At 48.2% G+C, this 23,461-nt stretch overlaps 1 protein-coding gene across 2 annotated transcripts in view; it reads left to right on the top strand.

Moving 5' to 3' along the window:
* SLC25A13 (solute carrier family 25 member 13) overlaps nucleotides 1-23,461 on the top strand; it is a 138,429-nt gene that overhangs the window by 34,870 nt on the left and 80,098 nt on the right. The window contains exon 4 of one of the 2 annotated variants that reach the window (XM_004582326.3): nucleotides 19,260-19,375. The exons of the other annotated variant lie outside the window; for it this stretch is intronic. Coding sequence (XP_004582383.2) covers nucleotides 19,260-19,375 — 116 coding nt within the window. The remainder of the gene's footprint in view (nucleotides 1-19,259; nucleotides 19,376-23,461) is intronic. 2 annotated transcript variants of the gene reach the window in all.

Below are 23,461 nucleotides of genomic sequence, written 5' to 3'. Positions count from 1 at the left end.
CAGCTGCTGCTGTATCTTAATCTGGAGCAGGTCCTTGTGTCATTGCTTTTCACCGGACTGACTTTTTCAGTGCCGACTGAAGGTCCCACCCTCTGGACTGCTCTAGTGTTTGCCTCATGTTTACACTTGGGTGGGTCTGAAGATGCAGGCCAGTGCTCCTGTGCTGCCCGGCGGATCTCCATGGCTGGTGTATGGTGCCAGCATCATCATGTTGATAAGCTTTTCTCTGGAAAGGCAGTGTTTACACGATGTTTTCATAGTACAGGTGGTCTCTATATGAGAATCTGTGGAAGGAAACTTAAAAAACAAGCATTAGTTAACATTAGAATTACAGAGCGAAGGAGGGAGAGGGGGAGATGTTCTGTCCGCTGGTTCAGCCCCCCGGATGAGCACAGCAGCTGAGCTCCGACTGGATCTCCCAGTTGGGCGGCAGAGCCCCACACTCGTGGGCCGACTTCTTTCTTGGGCCGTCACTTGCTGCTTTCTCCAGCACTCTCTCTATTACTCCTGTTGACCCAGATGGATGGCTTAGCTGTGAGCTCTCAGCTTGCTGTGCAATTTTTTTTTTTTAGGCTTATTTATTTGAAAGGCAGATTTACAGAGAGAAGGAGAAAAGAGAGATCTTCCATCGACTGGTTCACTCCTGAGTCCACAACAGCTGGAGCTGAGCCAATCAGAAGCCAAGAGCTTCTTTTGGTCTCTCACGTGGGTGCAGAGGCCCCATGACTTATGTCATCCTCTGGTTCTTTCCCATGTTATAGGCAGAGAGCTAGATGGGAAGTGAAGCAGTCAAGACTTGAACCAGCACCATGGGCAGAAGCTGAAGCTGCTGTCACAGCCCTGGTCGCATTGGTGCCTTTTTGATTTGATTGTGATTTGATACATTACACTCACTTGCTGTGCACACAGCTTGTCTACTGAGGGCAGGGTGAATGTAGGTTCTGTAGGGGTTCCTGGGATTTCTGCCAAGGGGGGACTTCACAGAGTCTGGGGGAAACTGGGGCTCTGGAGGGCCTGGCTGGCCACCTGTTACAAAGTACATCCTGGCTGTGTGGTGGAAGAGCACCATGGGGGCTCAGGTGTCTCTTGACTTGTGATGCGTGTGTGAATTCAGCACATGTGGTCTCCCCACAGTAGTCATGGAGGATTGCTCCAAGGCCCCTGCAAATCCCAGCATTCCCAGATGCTCATATATCTGATAAACCATGGCATATGTAAGACTTGGTCATGGACCCAGCATGGTAGCATAGTTTCTAAAGTCCTCACCTTGCATGCACCAGGATCCCATATGGGTGCTAGCTGTAATCCTGGTGACCCCATTTCCCATCCAGCTCCCTTTTTGTGGCCTGGGAAAGCAGTTGAGGACAGCCCAAAGCCTTGGGACCCTGCACCCCAGTGGGAGACCTGGAAGAAGCTCTTGGCTCCTGGCTTTGGATCGGCTCAGCTCTGGCCATTGCAGTCGCCTGGGGAGTGAATCAGCAGATGGAAGATCTTCTTCTCTGTCTCTCCTTCTCTCTGTATATCTGACTTTGAAATTTGAAAAAAAAAAACAAAAAAACAACCTTGCTCATAATCCATGCACAGCCTGCTGCGTACTTTAACTCTTGTCTAGGTCACAGTTTTAAATGTGTGCATGTTTTGCTTTTTTTGAAAGGGGAGCATGAAAGGGAATATCGTCCATCCACTGGTTCACTTTGCACATGTCTACGACAGCCGGGCCTGTCCAGTCTGGAACCAGAGCCCAGAAATCAGTCTGGGTCTCCCAGGTGGATGACAGGAACCCCAGTATTCCTGCCATCACTGCGCTCTCTGGGGGTGCACATTAGCAGGAAGCTGGGATCATGAACTGGGTACTTCAGTATGGAGTGCAGGCCTACTTGTGGCTTTGCTGAGTGCCTATGCCCCTGGATTACCTGCAGGACATGACACCGTGTAAATGTTGTGCAAATAGTCATTGTGCTCTGGGTTAGGGAGTCATGCTAACGAGAAATGCCGGCTCATGTTCGATACGGATGCAGCGTTTTCCAGATGGTTTGGATGTGAGGTTGGTGGATAGGCACATGTGGATACCATAGGGATGGAACCTGATATTGGGGAGGGCCCACGGTGCATTTCAGGTGTGGGACCTCTTTGCATTCCACCAGAGAACAAAAGTCCACTCTTGTTTTTGCAAAAGGGGATGTCCTGATTTTTTTAGCCATGGGCCCAAAGGTCCAACTGCTGTCTGCCCTAGCTTCTATGTCAGATGCTAGTGGGTCAGCATGGAGAACTGATTGCTCTTCAGGGGGCAGGGCCTCCGTCCTGGCGCAGGTCCGCCTTTGATACAGGAAGACTTACTAAGGGTGAACTGAAGACGGTAGCGTGCTGTCTGCCTCCCCCAGGTTTGCTATTCCTTCTCTGGCTTCCCAGCCTTTTAAATACTTTAGAAAGAGAAGGAGGATATAATCTGTTGACAGAGAAATCCCTGTTATATACCTGTTTTCACTTTGTGGGGCTGTCTTGAAATCCAGGCCATGGCCACATGCTGGGAGGTAATGAGGTTTACAATTGGCGATGCTTAAAGAGTATTAGGGTAATGTATTTAAACATCAGCCGCTCACAGCCTGAGCCACACATCATCTGTCAGGTGTCCTCTGGAATGGACCCCGAGGAAGGTCTTCTCTGGTATGATGAGCAAAGTTTCCTGCATGACTGCTGTGGACACAATGTCCAGGTTCACCCGTGAAATTCAGAAATCAGAGAATTAGATAAGGCATCTCTTTAATTTAAACAACAACAACAAAAAGCTTGATAATAATCAACAGCAGTCACCTGAGAAACTAAAATCTTCTTAGTCATCAGACTCCCAAATTAATCTACCACAACAAAAAGCCTCATTAAGAGCCCTCATTGAATCAGTGCTATTTTTTTCTCTCCCTCAAGATGTCTGATTAACCCCCTTTCTCTGCATTACTTGCTTTGCGTTTGTATTTGATATCTGAAACCTTATGGGGGTGGGGACAGTGTGGTGGCTAGACGATGTCTGTGAGGAGTGAATTAAGAAGAATGTTTAACGAGGTTTGTATTATGTCGCTGATGTGGTAGGAACACTTGAGGAATGTCAGGTGTCTGGATTTTCCATTTCTTTTTAATTCCAGAAAGGGTTGATTAATGAGGAGCTACTGATTTGGCATCTCATCCATATGTACAGTAGCGTCGTCCTCCTCCTCACGACCCCCTCTCTTGCCCAAGTGCTTTTTAATTTTTATCTTATTTTTTGATTTTTCATAAACGCAAATGAGAAACAGGGCTGTTTCCAGAGGGGCAGGAAGGGCAAGAAAGCGGCATTGCAGGTGGGTGACCTCGTGAGGTGTGCTGTGGGAGGGACTGGGCCGGGGTTGGAGGACACTTGGGAGAGCGGCCTCTGGGAAGGGGGCAGAAACAGCTGTCCCCAGAGGGCGCCCCTGAGACCTCAGGAAGCCAGGACTGTGTGGCTGGTCACTCTGAGACAAGCCCCGCCCTTCGTGCTGTGTTAGTGGATGTTTCTAAAAGCAGTGGTGGGTCAGTCCACCCGTGCCTGAGCCCCGGGTAAGCTGCGTGGTCTCTGCTGGAGAAGCAGTGGTGTCGCCCCAGATTCTTGCGGCACCCTGACACTGGCCGAGCCGGGAGGGAGAGTAGGGCTTCTGGGCTGAGGGGGTTGAGAGGGCTCTGCCTGCCGGCACAGGGGTAGCGCCTTTAGGACCAAGGTTGACAGGAAGGCCCAGGAAGGTGCCATGTCCACATCTGCTGACTTGGCAGCTTCCAGAAGCTGGTGGAACATTTCTGAGGTGATAACTGACCAACTGTAGGTGTTTTATTCCGGCTTCCCAAGCTGGGCACAAGAGGCTCCAGGGCAACTGAGTGAGCACATATTCTCCACCACCATTCATAGTCAAGATGGTAATGGCAAGCCAGCTCCAGAATGTCCCTGAAATAACAGGGAAGATGATTGATGTCCATTAGACCTCGTCCCTGAGTGTGCGCCCTGTTAAGATGCCGAGTGTGACCTGCTGGGAAGCGCGTGTGACTGTGTACTGTCTGGCCCAGACACGACGTTGCAGAGTGGGCTTTCAGTCTCTCCATGCGACAGCTTTCTCCTGCTTTCTATTCTGAGAGAATCGGTAGTGATCTGGATGACTGTGGTTTTAAAACAGAGTGTGAGAAAGTGTCCCACCGTCTGAAAGAACTGCACCGTTCAAGTAGTATGTTCCAGTTGAGCGTTGGGTAAGTGGCGTTGGAAATGCGGGTCTGGGGTCAAGGTGCGTGAAAGAACTGTGAATTCTTACGGTAACAGGGTCAGAGGAAGTTCATCAAAACTGTTGCTGAGTCCACATTGCAGTTCAGCCTTGAAGAAGCTATTATTTCTTGGGACGTGGTGTTGTACCAGAAAAGAATATGCCCAGCTTACCTACACAGATCATTAGACCGCTCCTTCCTTTTCTAACGATGAACCTGTGGGAGGCCGAAGCCCTTCATAGCCTTCAACCAAAACAACATATTACAGCAGATTGAACGCAGATGTCTTCCATTAAGTCAGACATTTAAGAGATTTGCAAATATGTAAAACTGCTTTTCTCATTAAAACTTTTTTTTGTTTTTTAAAAATGTTATTTTTCATGTAAATAGGTCATGCTACTGGGTACTAGATCTATTCACTTTTTAATGAATTAATAGATACTTCTGAATTTCCTCCATTTTAATTTCTGGTTCAGTAACTAGGGTAGATCTAAGCCATATAAACAGATGCTCTTTCGGGGTCTTGAATAATTCATGAGCAGAAAAAGTTCCAGGCATGCTGAGCTAGGAGGATGGGGGAGGCAGAGGCCACGGGAAGGATGTCGTGCAGACGTGGTGGTGGAACTTGGGGAGCGCATTTTCTTCTGCTTTCCTTCATTTTTCCCAGGAAACAAGCGAGTGGGGGGGCGGGTTGAGTCATTGACAGTTTGTAGAGAGTATAATATACTACATGGTCATCCAGGAGGCGGCTAGTGGGTCAGGGGACAGTAACTGTTGGGCAGGAACCACCCAGAGGGTTGTGGTCCTGGGGTATGAAGCCAAGTGTGCTAGCTGATGTCACCCGCTCAAGTCCAAGCTGGGAGTAAGAAGTGTGGGCTGTAAATAGGGTTGAGTCTTAGCTTTTGGGGAATCCAGAGTAGAAGAGGACTGATATGAGTGGGGTGGGCAAACAGATGGTTATAATGATTGTGGATTTAGTGTGGAGGAGGACCAAGGACATTGAGGTGGGAGGTGATGAGGGATGGGGGAAAGGGTAGGCTAACTTACCATTTAAGATAAAAATGGGGCATGTTTATACTGAGGGGGAGACCCCACAGAGGACGTGAGGAAGACGCACCTGCTCCCCTGCTCCTAGACTTAGGATGCAAGGCAACCCACTCACCTAGGAGACGTCTGCTGGGGAAGCCTTGTTCTCCAGGGAAGCCACTGTGGCAGGGCATAGGGTGCAGGAGGATCTCTGTCAGAACTCGCCATTGGAAGGGGCTGAGGAGATCTGGCCATCACTCACTGGCCTGTTTAAACATGCCCTTACCTTTTTCTGCCATCTTGATTCTCCCTGCAGAATGAGCTTTTAAAAAAGATTTATTTATTGTTTTAAAGGCAGAGATGCAAAGAGGAAAAGAGAGAGAGACATGGATCTTCGCTTCCACTTGATCACTGCACAAATGGTGGCTGGAGTTGGGGCCGGCTGCAGCCAGGAGCCAGGAGCTTCCTCCAGGGCTCCCACGTGGGTGCAGCAGCCGTAGTGCTTGGACCATTTTCTGTGTTCTCAGGCACGTGATCAGGGAGCTGGGTCAGAAGTGATGCAGCCGAGTCTTGAACTCGCACCCACATGGGATGCAGTACCACAGGCAGCAGCTTGCATATCTTTTTCTTTTTTTAATAAAGGAATTGGTTTGGTCCTCCCCCCCACCCTCATTCTCTCCCCTGTCTCTCCCCTCAGTCTTTCTCTCCCCTTCCTCTGCAGGTGCTGCCTTCTGTTACTTTAGGGTGAAGCCCTCCTGAGTGCCAGTCCCTGGATCCCAGACACCGCTGCCCCCCGATCTGGGAGGAAATACCCTTGCTTTGTCATTTACCTGCCTCAGGTGTTCCCTTACAAACTCACAAAGTGGACTCCACCACCAATGCTGGGAGATGGAGCGTCAGTTAGTTTCCCATGGTTTGCGGCTTGGTGGTCCCCAAGCTGTTCTCAAGGCCCTGAAGGGAGTCTTGGGTTCCAGGGCAGGGTCTCACATGCACTACAGGGGAGATTTCAGTGGAAAAAGCCAGGCGTGGCAGACGATCATTAGTACGCAGGTAGCACTCAGCCAGGGCCATTATGTACTCTGTAAGAAAGGGACACATGGGACAGGAGAGTGGCTTCTGGGACCTACCCAAGAGAGGCTTGATTCAGGAGAACTGTGAGTGTAGCTGAATTCCACATTTATTGATGCAGTGAGCAAATATTGACACCACCCAAGTGTCAGATGATGTCTTTAAACAAGATGGACTTTGTGTCCTCATCTGGCATCTGTGCTGGGGCACGGGTGAGAGGTCTTCCGAGGTCCACGGAGCAGGTAGGCATTATGCCACAGCAGTTAAGCCACCCTGGGATGCTGACCCCATCCCATGTCGGAGAGCCTGAGCTGTGTCCCGGCTCCCAGAGCTGCCTCTGCCCCAGCTTCCTACTGGGGAGTCCTATTTTAGTGTATGTGCTGCCGAAGCGAGCACCTGCTGTGGAGTCCTGTCGTCCACCCCAGAGACCCACATGGAAGCAGCAGTGGGTGTTCAGGGAGTGAACCACTGGATAGAAGTGTTCCCAGCGTCTTCTCCTTCTCTCCGTCACTCCCTCTTTCAAACACATCTTTAAAAAAGCACTGAAGTTCACTGGAGGGGTAGGCCTTCGTATAGTGGTTAGGATGGTGCTTGACGCGCCTGCTTTCCATGTTAAATGCCCTGCTAACGTACACCCTAAGAAACAGCAGGCGATGGCTCAAGTACTTGGGAACCCTGCCTTCCCCGTGGAAGACCTAAGCTGAGTTCTAGGCTCCTGACTTCAGCCTGGCCCAGGCCCTGCTGTTGTGGGGGAGTGAACCAAAGAATAGGAAGACCGCTGCCTATCTCTGCCTTGAATAAATACAAGGAAATGTTTAAAATATAAATTCACAGAACTCTCGATGGATTTCAAGGTTATTGGTTCAAGCAAAGCTTGACTTTAGTTCATTTTTTCATGACATTTTTGAAGCTCTTGTGTGATACAGAGGCAGGCGGCTGGAACTTGGTTCAGAGGCCGCTGAAGCAGCATATGAAAGGTGATGCTGGGTTAGAGGCTAAGAAGTGGTCCGTCCCTGAGTTCTGGGACCAATCCTGGTGGGTTGGGCATGACGTACTGGAAGGGTGGCCATCAGAGCAGCTGAGACGCACAATGTTGTGGGAGGAGTAGGTTTGGCAGTGAAATTAGGGCTTCTGTGGAACATATTCACCTGGATATCTTAAATGTGTAACTGGATTGGTAGACGGCCAGATGTGAGCCTGAACTTCAGGGAGACATCTGGGTAGGAGATTGGTCAGTCTCACTATGGTTGGGCCTCCCAATGAGCAAGTTCTAAGTTCTTTACAGGGGATTTGGTAGAGCAGAAGTGCTCTGAGAAGGGGAACTTGCACCTGTCCTGTACGCATGGTGACTTTTGTTCTTGTCACTATTCCCCAAGCAACAGGATATTAACAGCTGTTCACAGAGCATTTATGTTAGGTAGTCTGGAGATGGTTTAATGCATATGGGGCATATGAGAGAATATGCATAGGTTATATGCCAACAGTATGCATTTTGCGTAAGGAACTTGAACTTCTGTGGATTCTGATATCCGTGATGGTCCTGGATTCTAATTTATTGATTTTTATTGGAAAGCCAAATATACAGAGAGGAGAAACAGAGAGGAAGATCTTCCCTCCATTGATTCACTCCCCAGGTGGCTACAATGGCTGGAGCTGAGCCGATCTGAAGCCAGGAGCCAGGAACTTCTTCCAGGTCTCCCACTTGAGTGCAGAGTCCCAAGGCTTTGGACTATCCTCAACTGCTTTCTCGGGCCACAGGCGGAGAGCTAGATGGGAAGCGGAACTTCCAGACACAAACTGCTACCCATATGGGATCCTATCGTGTGCAAGGTGAGGATTTTAGCCACTAGGGTACCATGCTGGGCCCAGGGGGTCCTGGATTTTAAGGAGTGACTGTACTTAGCTTGACTTGACTTGACCCGGTTCTCAACATAAGCAGCTGTTGCTGAAATAACTTAAGGCACAAGGAGTTGGGAGTGGATTTTTGTGGGTATTGGGAATCCTTTTTTTTTTTTAAAGATTTTTAAATTTTTATTAGAAAGGTTGATCAGATTATGGAGCAAAGGAGAAACAGAAAGATCTGTCTGTAGGTTCACTCCCGGAATGTCCGCAACGGCCGGAGCTGTGCTGATCCGGAGCCGGGAGCTTCTTCTAGGTTTTCATGTGGGTACAAAGTCCCAAGGCTTTGGGCCGTCCTCCACTGCTTTCCCAGGCTGCAAGCAGGGAGGTGCAGGGAAGTGAAGCAGCCAGGACATGAACTGGCGCCCGTATGGACTCCAGGTGCTTGCAAGGTAAAGATTCAGCCATTGAGTCATTGTGCTGGGCCCATGGGTAGTCTTTTTAAAATGAAGTGCTGTGATCTCTTGTTTTTTTGTGTGCTAGTTGAGTCTGTTACATCCGCTATTTGCGTTCATCCTATTCCTGGCCAATGGGAGGAGCCCTTTTATGTTGTTCCCTTTCTCCTTTTGATGTGCTTCATCTTTGATAGCTCTCCTATAAAATGCGGTGCTGCTTTGGTGTGTTTCCTGTTGCACACCTGGAGCCTCCCCCTCGGGGTCCCCTTGGAATGGGCACTTCGTTTAGAGGCCATGGTCCAGTGTTAGGGCTTCTGACCTCTGGGCTGGCATCACCTTGATGCGTGGACTTGCTCTTTTCATCAGGGTCTTTCAGTTTAACTTAAATACTGTAGTTTGCAATTCAGTGTTAAATTGACTAAACTTAATTCAAGTTATTCTTACTTCCTTGATTTTTCTATTAATCTCCATTCTTTTAAAAATCTTGGTTAATAGCAAATTTCATATAATTGCGTATTTGTAATATGTAGGGTTTATTCAAAATAATAGCACTTACATTGCTGCTTAACGGTTGATACCAAATAAAGTTTACACTTCTTCTCGGGGGCCGAGGTTGTGGTATAGCTGGTGACACTGCGTCCTGCCATGCTGGCATGCATTGTGAATGCCAGTTCGTATGGCCACTGGTCCGCCTCTGATGCAGCCTCCTGCTAGGGGGCCGAGGAAAGCAGCAGAAGATGACCCCTGTGTTTGGGCCACTGCCACAGGTGCGGGAAAACCAGATGAAGCTGCTGGCTTCAGCCTGGCTCAGCCCTGGTGGCTGTGACCATCTAGGGTGTGAAGCAGCTGATGGGCAGTACATCCCTCTCTTGCTGTAACTCTGATTTTCAAGCAAGTAAGTAAATATGTCTTAAAAAGAAAAAAAACCTTCTCTCGAGGTCTGTGCACAAAGTGTGTGCTGTTGAAGGACAATTCTGACGTGTTTGAAATAGTTGCTTCTCTGTGCGGTTTTGCCACCAACTTGATACGTGGTTAGTTTCATTCGTTTCAGTTTGTTTTCAATTTTTAGGGATTGCTTTTTTTCTTTATTTTTTTCTTGTAATTGAGTTTTTGAATATGTAAAACATATGTTTACAAAGTCAGACTTGAGCAGAGCCACAGGAAGGTATGGCTTGCAGGCGCCCACGTCTTCACCCTGCCCTCTCTGCTTCCTGCCATCAGCAGTTGTGCTGGGGATGTTAGTGAGTTGCTGTGTGGATTCATTTCATGGTCCACTCCCCACGTGCGTTCCATGCAGCTCCACAGACTGTACTGTGTCCTCTAAATGCGCAGTCTCAGGATACACAGGTTTGCAGGTGTGTGGTGTAAACACCCGTGGATGTGTGTTGGTGAGGGATGCAGATGCAGTGGGAACACACACACACACACACACCCTCTCCAACCCTCCATCCCCCCATTTAGTTGGAAGGCAGTTACAGAAGGGGAGATCTTCAGCTGCCGCTTTACTCCTCAAAAGTCTGCAGTGACTGGGGCTTGGCTAGGCTGAAACTAGCAACTAGGAACCCTTTCCAGGTCTCCCGTGTGGGTGACAGAAACCCAGGCGCTCAATCTTCTGCTGTCCTATTAAGCACATTAGCAGGGAGATGGATCCAAAGTAGAGCAGCCGCGACTTGATCCAGCACGCTTATGGATGCCAGCATTGCAAGTAGAGGATTAACACCCTCTGATCCCACGCCCATGCCACAGCCCTGGCCCAGGATATGTATTAAAAGGACCTAAGAGATTCCGCCGTCTGCCACAGGCCTGCTGGAGAAGAGAGCGCAGTGGTGCAGAGAGCCAGTGGCGCAGTTCCCAGGCTGAGGACCCCGGGTGACGGTGCAGCGCAAACCCCCTGCAGAGGGACCAGCTTCTTGCAGTCTCCCTCTAGTATACCCAGTTTGGCCCTTCAGCTTGCTCGTCTCACCAGAACATTACCCTCAGAGCTCACATTTCATCTGGATGCATGCGTGTACCCAGCCGCGTGTGTGTATCAGCCCCTAGAGTATGTGTGTGTGTGTGCAATGTGTATTTTGAAATCCACTCTGAATATGTTAGGAGGTTGTCCTCATTCCTTCATATGGCCACATCGAAGAATACCATGTCCGTGTTGGTTCATCTCCCCAATGCATGTTAAAGTGTATGTGCTTTGGGTCGTAAGGATCTTCACCCAGGCCCCGTGCAGGCTGCTGTGGAAGCAACCTGACCAACCCTAGGGAGAAGGTTAGCCTCCCCTCTTGTCCAGAGCATCACCAGGCTTGCTCCTAGGTTCCCATTCCCCTTCCCGAGTGCCCCGTGAGCTGCCTGCTCCCTGTTGCTGAGCTCCGTCAGGCCACCTTCTGCTGGGGCTGGTGCTGTGGCACAGTGGGTGAAGGCACTGTTTAAGATGCCAGCATCCCATATCCAAGTACAGCTGCTCTGCTTCCCATTTAGCTCCCTGCTGGTGGCGCCTGGGAAGGCTGTGGAAGATGGCCCCAGTATTTGGGCCATTGTCAGCCGTATGGGAGACCCAGCTGTGATTCCTGCCTGCTGGATCTGGCCTGGCCTAGACTTGACCTTTTGTGACCATATAGGGAGAGTGCATGGATTATTCTCCCTCTCTCTCTTTGACTTTCCAATCAGCCAGCTTTAACAATCTGAAGGCACTGACATGGGCCATTAGCAAGGAACAGGTTGGGAAGTGGAGTTGCCAGAACTTGAACTGACACCTGTGTGAGATGTTGGCGCTGCAGGTGGAGAATCGGCTGACGAAGCCACCCTCTTCATGTCTCCATGTTTCTAGTCAGCTTCCCCCCCAGCTTACTAGACTTACGATGTATGCACTTGGGGAAACCTCTCTGGAGGGCCAGAGCATTGACTTTACATAACTTTCATTTCGGCATCTTCTTTCTGTTGCTTTGTGATTCCCTGATTCAGGACTTTTTCTAGAATTTTAAAAAATTCTTTCTTTCTTTTTTTTAATCTTAGGAATTAAAAATCACCAACTTCCTGAAGGAACAACTGTCTAAAAAAAACACTGATACTGCTTTTTTTTGCAATAGTTGTAGCTAGAAAAAGCAATAGAGTCTCAAATGTGTTGCGACTTAATTTTGCTTTCGGTAAGAATATCAGGTGCTTCCAACAGTTTCTAATTTTGGTCACTCTGCAGTTGCTGTTCCGGTTCCAAATTGCCTGTGTTTTTGAAAGCCTGGATTTGTCAAAAGACCTTAGAGATAGGACTTGCTAATGAATGCGGAGATGGTTGGGGAAACACACTGGGTCAATTGGGAGAGAAATGTTTCCTCCCTTTGCCTAATTTTTTCTACCGTTTATATAGATTCTTCCACTGAGAGCTATAAAATGCAAATCTAAATTGAACAGGCTCACATAGTCACAATAGTTCTTTTGATTATTTTAGCAAAAACCTACATTCATGGGTGGTCTGTGTTATTAGATGAATTCATCATTCTTTGTTGCAAATCTTTGTATAACAACATAATTAAATATGAAGAATTTATCTATTTTTTGCCTTAACAGATCATGTGCCAATTCTAAACCAAATTATATTTAGGTAGTATAATTTTATCCTATAGTGGGATTATGGGTGGGAATAGCATTCTTTTCATATGAGGTAAAATTTAGAAATGCTACTGAATCAGAATATTTAAACAGAAATCATGTTTTATATCAGTTCTCACTAATAAGGTTTCTTAGTTATTAGGAAACCTTTGCTGGCCACTGCATTTTCTTATTCATTGATAATTTTCTTAAATACTGTTTTTATGTGAAAGGTGGAGAGAACATTATAAAGATACCTCTCTTCTCCTGGTTTCCCCTCCCAGTGCCCCCAACAACTGTGAGAGGGCCAGGCTGATGCTGGGAGCCGGGAGCTACAGCCGCATCTCCCATGTGGGTGACAGGGACCAAGATACTTGAGCCGTCTCCTGCTGCCTCCCAAGGGGCACGTTGCTAGGGAGCTGGAACGGGGAAGGGGCGGTGGGAGGTGCAGCTGAACCCAGGCACTCCAGCTGGGAACAAGCTTCCCCAGTGGCCTTTTCATCGTGGTACAAACACCTGCCCCAGTACTGTGTGTACAACTTGATTTCAGTTCTTCTGAGCATTTCATTTCAGGAGCATCTTAGGTAGCCATTCAGGGGTGAGTTCTCATGGAGGCCTCAGAGACGTGACGGCATCTCTTCTGATCCCTTCCAGCTTGACAACGTTTTGCTTAAACATGGACATATCCTTGTTATCGGTCAGTGTCTTCCGGTTTGCCTCACAGAACCATCTGTTCAAAGCAGATTCCTGGGATCACAACGGAACATACATTTGTTACTTTTTTTTTTTTGAACCATGCTTCAACTGAGGACCGAATGTGTGGTTGAGGTTTTAGTCACCTTGGTCACCGTGAGAGAAATGATCTTAGAGCAGTGTGGCCGGAAGCCTAACACCGAGGCTAAATGGCTGAGTGTAGTGAGGGCCTCTTCCTTGTCTTGCCTTAGGAAGCAGGTGCACTGTTTCATTCTCTAGCCAGTTCATTCACTCCTGGCCTGGCTTTCTCTGTAGCTACCCTCGGACTGTTGGGCAGTCCTGGTACTGCCACCATTGGTTCCTTCACTGCCAGTCACAGTTTGGTAGTCTTCCTCTTTCCTGTACTGGGCAAGGTAAGAATATGTTCTGGAGTAGCAGTGACATTTGGTGACTCATTTTCCTTATGTATGTCTCCCTTCCAAGTGGCATTGGGGCCTGGAGCTTTGGCTCAACAGGGAAGCTATCCCTGCTACCCCATATTGGAGTGCCCAGTCAGATCCCAGCTACTTTGCTTATGATCCAGCCCAGGTTGTTGATGATGCCCCAAGTAGTTAGGTCCCTGCCACCTGAGTGGGAGACCTAGGTTGAATTCTGGGTTCCTGGCTTCAATCTGGCCCAGACCTGGCTGTTAGCATCAATTTGGGGGAGTGAACCTGCAGACAGAAGATCTCTTTCTTTTCGCTCCCCACCCCATTGCCTCTGCATCTTAAATGAATGAATAAATAAACCTTAAAAAATAAAATTAACTTTGGGCATTTATAATGCCGAAAGGGAAGATGGACTCTGTTACAGGCGGGAGATGGAGTTTGGGTGGAGTCAGGGTGTGCGTCAGCCCCATGACTTGGGAGTGATGATGGTCGTGGGCGCTTGGGGGTTCCAACTGTGGCGACTGTGTTTATAGAGAAAGCAGTGTTTAATCTTAGACCTGGGTACTCATCCGGGGTGACATGGAGCAGAGGGCTGTTAGGAATTATTTGGGGTGACTGCTGCTGTTCACGCTGGAAATGACTTTAGATAATGCACGGCATGCCCCCCTTCTATTTATTATTATGTCCCTTCAACTTTTAAAAACTCTTCTTTAAATTGATCTTCTTACTGAATTTGAGTGCGTATTCCCCCTTTCCCTGTCAGAAAAGAAAATAGAATGCTCTTTAGCCCAAGATGCCTAAATGGAATTATGTTACAATAGTGGATAAATTTTAAAATCTACCCCTGCTTTGTTTGTGTTTATAAGTTGGACCATATGGATGAAAAATGTTTACCTTGGAATCAACATGTGGGCATTTTTTTTCCTTTCGTGGTCTTAAATTTAGAAAATCATAATCTACTTTAAGCTTATTATAAATGATGGAGCCCTTGTTTACATGGGTAAAATGATGACTCTTTCCAAGTAGGATAGTGAAGTTCGTGTTAATGTTTGCTATTTAATGACATCTAATGATATTCAATGAAGGGTTATGCTAAACTGCAGAGAAAATGTGTTGCCCAGGCAACTGCCTCTGGCACACTAGTGATTCGGGCATATGGCTCTATAGTACACATTATTTCAGCATCTTTAAGCATAAAGAACCACACATGTAATTGACTGTGAAAAATTACTGCTCAGTTACTGTATTGTGTGGCCATAATAGAAGTAAATGAATACGTCATTGTTGTGGGAACAAGTCTGTTGGGAATCACTTGTAGACTCTGCTATTTAAGAAGCAAAAATACAATAAGAAGAAAATAGCTGGTTTAATTAACATGTAAAAATTGGGTTAATTTGAATTCAGCTGGCGCAGCGGATACGAACGTTGCCTTTTTGTGTGTGCGTGTGATATTCTGGCTCAAGCCCGTGTACTTTCGTTTCTTTTTGCCCACACCATGAATAATTTTATTTATTTTTTTTAATGATGAGGGCTGTTGCAGTCATTTCGTTTTCGCTTTGCAGAGGGCTTCGATTACAATCACACGAAGACAGGTTTTGTGTACTCTACCCAAAATGCAAGAATCATAATTGATTGAAAGAAAATGCTAAAATATTCCCGAGTAATTGACGATGTTTTTCAAAAGAGAGGGGAATCAGTATAATTTGATTTCGTGTATTTTGAAAAGAATTTTTTTTCTGCTGCTTTATTTAGTTCTAGCTGAGCGACTAATAGGAAATACGTCATTGTTGGGTTCAAAAGAGTGACCCATTCGTTCTTGTCACTTGTAATGTCTGCTGAGATGCTGGTTTATTTTAGATACCTTCTCAGTGGTTTAACCGTGCTTCGGAGATTCCCAAGAGCCCATTGAGAAATGCACTGCTAGTAATGCTACTACAAATAATAAATAGACTCTTTTGGTACTGTAAAATGCTGTTTGAACAAATACTAAACGCAGGCGATGTGAGCATCTTTAGCTACTGTGCGCAAGGGATGGCTCTGTTCTGTAGGCTGTGCCTGCTGCTCATGCGCTCTTCCGCGGGGACACTTCAGTGTTCACAGCAAAGGAACAGGAGCCCGGAGCCGGGGCGCAGGCTCGGGGAGTGTGTGCCCTGTGCAGGGCAGCCTCTGTCCTTGTGTGTGCGTCCTGTGCAGGGCAGCCTCTGTCCTTGTGTGCATCCCCTGGCCCTGCCCGCGTCCTGGGCAAGCCAGTGCTGCTCCGGGCAGAGCTCTAGGCTCATGCAGGTGCAAGCAACTTGGCCACCTGCTCGTTTTTTAGTTACTGTTTTCTCAACTGCGATTTTTCTACCCTTCTTCATTTGTCATTTTAATAAAATTGCAGCCCTCTCATCCAGCCTTAATTGGAACAGGGATTTTTCCTAATGTGCATTCTTTGACGAAATTAATCCTCCAGCACAGTTTGCAGGATTTACAGTTGCTTTTCCCTTTCCTCCAGTGTTGTTTTTTTTCTTTGTCCCCATTTCCCAAGGCAATACTCAGTGTGAAATAAGTTGCTCATGTTCTTTAAAACAACAACCCCCCCAAAAAAACCTTAGCACACCTGGCCTTTTCATTAAAAAAAAAGTTATTTGGCTAGATATGAAAATGCCCATGATATATTTACAATGCGGAATATTTTGTGGTGCATGTTAGTAAATTCTGCTCTTGAACTACAAAACAGGAGTGATGCACTCTGACAAAGTGGTTTTCAGGGTTTTTGGAAGTGATGTCCATCAGTGCTTGAGAAGTAAAGGTCACTGGAGATCCTGCAGCAAGGGCACCTGGCGTCTCATATTTGAAGTTTCACAAAGTGTGTGCTGTCTCTTGCTAGTGATGCGGCCTCACTGGGACGTCCGCTGCCCTTAGAACATTTTACAGTGCAAGGATTGAAGGGTGGGCGTGGGAGGAGCGGGCATGCCAGGGACAGGTTGGGCAGTCGGAAGTCGTTCTACCAGGACTTCTGTAGGTGGAAGGCATATTCCTTTTTGAATTTTACTTTTGATGATATTTACATAGTTGAGAAGAACGAATGCCCGTGTGAACCACTGATTAGGGTGGGAAGGGTTGGGGGAATGGGGGAAAGTGGGTGAGACAGTTTGCAATTGTTTGTTTTTTTTTTTTTTTTCATCCTATGTGTGGAGGAAAGGAGGAGGGAAAGGGACAGGTGTGCTCCCAGCAGCTGGGGCAGGTCAGGCTGAGGCCAGGAGCCAGGAACTCCATCCAGGTCTCCTACAGGGATGTCAGGAACCCAGGGACATGAGTCCTTGCCTGCTGCCTCCTAGGGTGCGATAGCTGGCAGGTGAGTTAGAAGCTGGGGCGGGACTCGATCCCACGCCCCTCTGATGGAGTGTGTGGGCGTCCTAGCAGCAGCCTTGCCTGCCGCTGTGGTCTGCATCTGACCTGCAGCTGACGCCGCCACGGAGCTGGGGGTGGAAAAGGAACCACGCAGGCTCAGCAGCCAGGCCTGAACTTGATTAAGCGTGTGTTCTTCGTTGCAACATATGCTAATAGCAATTAAATCAGTAAGGCAAGGCTGAAGTAGTGTTTATATGAAAATATAGATGTTTCTAGATAGCACGCAGGAAAGGACTAGAGCACTGTAATTACTCTGATCGCCTTCTCGTCAGATTACCTTGAAAATCCCAAATGATCATGATGAACACTGATACGTTGTGATTTCACGGTTCATCCGTATACCTCCTACGTAGATGTGTAATGCTTGTATCTAACAGGATTACCAAATTACACACTTCTTTGCTATCAATAACATGCCTGAGATGCCACAGCCAGTTGCCCTCATGGAAGCACACCGGCGTTACCAGGACAGGGTCTGTTCCCATTCCGACCCCACACACAAGTGCCTCTCCTTGTTTCCTGGGCCATGCCCAGAAAAGGAGGGGCCTCTCTTGCTGTATATCAGGCTTGTATCCAGATCTTGAAATTGCAGCAGAATGCCCCTCTTGCACGGTGGTCCCCTTTGTGTAGAAGTGAGTTCACAAGTGCTTCTTTACTGGGAGGCTGCACCACGCAGCAGCACGGCACGGCCGCGGACATGCTGAGCAAGCCCAGCTCTGGGGCCTGCACAGCAGGCTGCTTCACGTCCCAGAAACCTGCAGCAGCCTGGGCTGGCTTGGGCTGCGCTAAGGCACTGGCCTCTTAGTCTGGATCTCCCAGGTGTATGCCGGGAGGGTGCTTGAACCGGCGCTTGCTGCTCCCAGCAAGCAGAGGCAGAACCTGTCTGGCACGTGGATGCAGGACAGGGGTGTCCTGACCTGTCTCTAAATCACTGGACACCATATTTCCCAAAGGAAAATGCCACGTGCCTCAGTGGACTCCATTCCTAGCTGTGAAGTAAGCCTACTCTGCTTTAAAAGCAGAAAGCAGTTTTTATCTTTTTAGATGATTTATTAATTTGAAATGCAGAATTGCAAAGGGAGACAGAACAGAGGCATAACAGATATTCCTCCACTGTTTGCCTTGCCAGATGGCCAAAGCCAGGAGCAAGGGAGTCCACTGGCTTCCTGCCTGGGTGAGAGGAAACTTCTGCTGCCTGCTCAGGTATGTTAGCTGGGAGCTGGGTGAGGGGCAGGTAGCCCCGTCACAGGGCCAGGCCCTCAGCAAGTCTCTTTGAAAACTACCTGGCCTGCATGTCCCGTCTTGACTTTTACGTTTACCTCCTGAGTTGTTCTAACCAAGTACCATGTACACGGTTATGTCCACACCTACCTCCCCGAGAAGGACTCTGGGCTCAGGTGCCTACCCTGCTCCTGCAGGACCTTACCATGTGCAATGACCTTGTGCCCAATAAGCCAGCCCTGACAAGGGTCCCTCCTGAATCCCACTCGGGCTCCCTGAGCTTCTGGCGGACACTACACTGTGGTGTCCCTTGATACCCTGGATCTAGCGGGATCAGAGTTGATTTTATGCTCCCACACGTTCTCATCCTGCCCCTTGTCATCTTTGGTGATGGTCTTGCCATAGCCCTTGGGAACCTCTGGTCCCGGCTTGTCCTCAGCCTCGGCACACCGCTCCTCCCCCAGTGCCATCATCTCGGCTACACCTGCCCCTGTCCAGCCTCCAGTCCATGGTCAGTCCTAGGGTGCCCACCCTGGTTTAGGCCCACGTTTCCCTACCCTCTCGTCTCACCTTTTCTCTTTCCAATTCATCTCCCACCTTGGTTGAGCCTGGCATTTATGAATCTGAGAGCCCTGAGTGGTTTCTGAATGCTCACATGTCGGTACGATATGGCTTGGCCCTTGAGGTCCCGCTCAGGTGGCCAGCTCTAAGTTCAGTCCTCATGATCTCCTATGTGAGCTGACTTGCAGATGTAGCAAAATTCAAAACAGGATGTTCTGGAGTCGCTAACTGCCTGAGCTGTCTGAAAGCAGCAGCTCGGGACCATGTCTCCTATGTGATCTGTTTCTTCCTTCCCGTGACAGCCTGGCTCACTTGACAGGTGATCAGTAGCTGTCGCTGTGAATGAATATCTGTGGCCCATTTGTGCATGATGTTGGAAGGATGTTGATAAGCACCAAAGCTGTTTTGTTTCACTGCTGGGACATCACTTGTTGATATAAAGTATCTAAGCTTTAATTATGGAAGTCAACCACATGCCTATGGGAGACTGAGGTCTGAGGCCTAAGGGATGTTGGCTCCAGCAGGTGCATTGGAAATTTTAATGCATTAGTGTATCGCTGTATGCTCCAACCTGTCATGTCTTACAGATTCTGTACAGAAAGGAAATGCCAACGACAGATGGTTTCAGCTTTGAATTTTTACTTTCTGACGATGGGATTTTATCCTTTTCCTTTCGTGGGTGTCCCCTTTGTGTTTTTGTTTTGCACGGGCACCTGACTTCATGCTTTGTGTTTGTTTTGTGTTGCAGATTAATATCCTTTCAAGAATTTGTGGCGTTTGAGTCTGTCCTGTGTGCCCCGGATGCTTTGTTCATGGTGGCCTTTCAGCTGTTTGACAAGGCTGGCAAAGGAGAAGTTACATTCGGTAAGAGGCAGGGCTGTGTGCATGGCGCACAGGTGGACGGACATGTGGGTGCACCTGCTGGTGGCGGCTGCGAGTGGCAGGATGGAGACCCTGAATGTTTTTGATGATGTCATCATCACGTGTTAGCAGGGATGCCTGGGTGGCTAAGCATGCCAGTCAGCTTCCCATGGGGGTAAAAGCTCACTTTCTGGCCCTGGAGGTTTGTTGCTGTGACAGAGTTGTAAAGTCAGGAGGGTGTGATGCGAGCATTTTCACACAACTGAAGGATTTGAGGGTCCGTCCCATGTGCTCCCTCCTGTAATGCATGAAGACGTGACTAACCTATTTTTCCCAGGAGACTGTGTTTGAAAACAGGATGCTGTGGCTCGGTACATCCCAAGCCCATGTTTGTCAATAAGCCTACATGTCCAGCTCCACTTCTGAGGGACACCAAACAAAAATCAGCTGCACTGAAGGCCACGTTGCCTCATGTCGCATGTCTGCGACACCGTGTCCTGTTTTCTCTGAGGTTTGGTTTACGCTGGCCATGCTGTCCTGTCTGGACCACTCCTTGTAGTTGCTGCAAGGAAGAGATTTTGATGAGACAGTTAGATGATGACCACCACCCACCCGCCCGCTGGTGGAATAATATCGGCAAGTTGTTCAGAGTTGTAATGGAAACTTTATTGGAAAATCCGCTCCTGGGCCCCCTTCGCGCAGAGGGGAAAGAGCAGGGAGGCGAGAAGGGCCCCTGAGATCCGTGTGGAGGAATTTTATAACCCCCTAGACACGTGGGCAGGCAAAGGAGCTGTCTGTGCCCCAACTGTGTAAGGAATGTCCATTCAGGTGTGCCATTGGTCAACTGGAATCCCACCAGGTCGGTGACATAACTGGCTCCTGTGGTCCCTCCTGTTCCAGGCTGAAGCCTTGGACACTTGCCGGATCCGGAGCAGACCAGCCTCTCATCTCCAGTGCCCAGGGCAGCCATCAGAGACCAATTTTGTTCTTTTGATATCTAGCTTATTACATCGTCCTATTTCCTTTGTCCTTCCATGTCCTTGTTTTCGCCACCTCTTCTTACATTGATATTCACTGTAAGTAAGATTTTTGGGTATCAATAGGAGAGGACAGGATGCTGCTGCAAGTGATACATTCTGCTCAATAACTTGTGATCCTGTATGGTAGCGGAAAAATAAAGCAAAACCCATGTTATTCCAAAAATTTTCACTTGCGTTTACAATTAAAGTTTATTTTGCTTTACTTGAAATTGAGAGACAGCTTAAAGAGGAAGATAATCAAGACTGTTCTTTTATCCATTGGTTTGTTCCCCGAATGTCCACAGTGGCTAGCTCCAAGGCAGGCAGAAGCCAGGAGCTGGATCCTCAATGTGGGTCTCCCACCCAGGTGGCGGGGAGCCAAGTCATTGAGCCTGCCAAGGTGGCGCGTTAGGAAGCAGGGCCGTGACTCAAAGCAGGCGGTCCAGTGTGGCAGGCAGGCCGTAAGCAATGTCTTACTCCACAATTATATTTTTAGCCCAAGTTAAATGAGTATGATATTTTTGTTGCCTTTACATTTTTAAAGTATGCTTTATTGAAGTACAGGAAACACGTAGAGGAATACACAGATCATTAGTGCGCATCTTGATGAATTTTTACACAGTGTGTAGACCCAGTTGCTGTTACCTGTATCAAGGACAGTGTCCCAGCCCTGTTTCCCAATCCTGTGTTGGTTTTGCCTGTTTTTAAACTTCATACAAATGGGATGATACAGAATACACTGTTTTGCTGTGCTCTGTTCTGTTCAGCAGGTTATTCTGAGAGCCTTCTGGGTATGGCTGTATTTATTTTTACTTGTTTTAGGTTTTACTTGTTGATTCATTCATTTGTTGTCTTTTTCCTTCCTGTCTTGTATGATAATGTCCTAATTTGTTCATTTACTCTACTGGTGTTAGTTGATTGGGCCATCTCCAATTTTGGCTGTTCTCATTATTATGCTGTGACCATCATTTTAGGTATATTCTTTTATGCACTCTTAGGGGGGTGGGGTGTGTGTGTGTATACTGGCACTTCTAGAAGTTGGGTCGGAAGATCCCAGGGAATGAGTCCAGCTAGCTGCCTAGCCTGTTGCCAGGCTGTTAGACTATTTCCTGGAGCGGTCATGTTCGTATATCCTGATATGAAGCAAGCCCTCCACCTTTATTCTTTCCTTTAAAATTTGTTTCAGTAAATCTTGGTCCTTTTCACACCCAAACAGTTTTAGGATAAGTTGCTAACTTCCGTGTGCCTCCCGCGGGGATTCTGAATGCAACTGCATTGACGGGGTGTACCGTCTTCATGTACCTCTGTATGTCTAAGCCAGTTTCTTCCTCTAGGGTGAAGTTCAGTTGGGAGGCACTGCTAGTCGGCCTGCCTCAGCACCATTCAGACAGCCCAGGTGCTCCCATTCTGCAGGAAGAACTCTGTCTGTCCCTAGCTGCCCCTGCTTGTAGCAGCCCTTGGTGGGACCCGGACAACAGAGACAGAAAGCAAGCGTGGCCCCTGTTTGAAAGCTTGTGACTATTTCCGTAGGTCTGTGTTGTGTGGGCTGAGGTAGTTAGGAACCCAAAGTCCTGCTAGTCCTGTGGTGTTCATGTTGTCGTGGCTTGGTTTCCGCAATGAGAGGGCGGGGTGTGCGCCAGGCTCAAGTCCCATGGGATCGCGGGTAGGGTCAGAAAGAAGCAGTGCTGGGTTGCGGACTGTCCACTCACTCCAGCACAGCGAAGGAGTTCGCAAAGTGGCATTCTGTGCTTACAGTTCTATGCTGTGATTTGAAGAGAGATTTCTACCAATCTTAATTTATAAAATTTAAGGCCTTATTTCTTCAAAGTTGTGTGTTTGGTGGCAGCAAGAGTTTCTTTTCTCTGTTGTTTTGTCTTATAAAGTGTTTCTGTGCTAGATTAGGGATGGCAGGTTTTTTCTGTAAGTGACCAGTTAATCTAGCAATCCCTATTTCTGGATATTTATCCAAAATAATTTAAATCAAGATCTTCAAGAGCTAGTAGAACTCTCATGCTTGTGGCAGCACTATTTATAGAGCTAAGATGTGGAAGTGATTAAATATCCATACACAGATGAGAAAATGCACCAAGTTGTTCATCCATCCAATGGAATATTATTCAGTCATGACGGGGAAATACTACCATCTACAACAGCCTGCACAAACTTTGAGAGTGCTGTGTCAAGTGGCATGAGCCCATCACAGAAGTACAGGTGCTACCTGGTGCCACTCACATGAGTGCAGGAACAGGCCAGTAGTGTTTCCCAGGAGGTGAGGGAATGGTTCCGGTGGATGAGGAAAGACACGGACCAAGGCTGAAGGGAGGGCATTGCCCAGGTTCAAGGATGAAGTCGGCTTGGTGAGTTGGGGAACAGCAAGGAGGACCCGGGTGAGCTGAGCACGGCAGCAGGAGGCTGGAGGAGGGCTTGAGAAGTCACAGAAGTGCTGAGGCAGGGCGCTCGCTGTCGGCTGTGGGGAGGTTAGACTGTCATGGTTAGGCGACTAGGCTGCCCCTGTTGGATGTGTGTGACCCAGTGATGCGGTCTGGTTTCTGTTTCATCGCAAGCCCTCTGGCTGCTGCGTGGAGAACAGACGGTAGGGAAGGGGCCGGAGTGAAGAGAGAGCAGTGGAAAGGCTGTTGCTTTCAGCCGGGTGAGAGAGTGTGGTGTCCTGATGGGTAGCGTGGGGTTAGGGTGGCAGTGGTGATGGGGCAACGTGGTTCGTTTCCATGTGTGCTTGGGAGACGGTCCTTGGGACTCCGAGGGGCTGCATGTGGAGAGAGAGCCATGGGGAGAGCCACGCACCACGCTGGCGTCTTGAATAAGAGCTATCAGAAGCCAGGATTCATCAGCAAGATAGGAAGGCCCTGAGGAAGAACCTGACCTTTGAAGGCATTGAATTCCTAATGAAGAGCTCAGGAGCCCCTTGGAGTGTGGGAGGGAACTTGGGGAGCTGCCAGCACGCAGATGGTGTTGGAAGCTGCTGCCCTAGAGGAGAGCAATGACTGCTAACTTGGGACTGTTCGAAGTGTGAAAGGCCCGGGCATGCAGAAAGGAACAGAATGCAAACTCT

The sequence above is a fragment of the Ochotona princeps genome, chromosome 20, assembly GCF_030435755.1.
Source record: "Ochotona princeps isolate mOchPri1 chromosome 20, mOchPri1.hap1, whole genome shotgun sequence".
NCBI lineage: Eukaryota > Metazoa > Chordata > Mammalia > Lagomorpha > Ochotonidae > Ochotona > Ochotona princeps.
The sequence above is the reverse complement of the archived record's forward strand: the minus strand, read 5'-3'. Positions and strand labels throughout refer to the sequence as shown.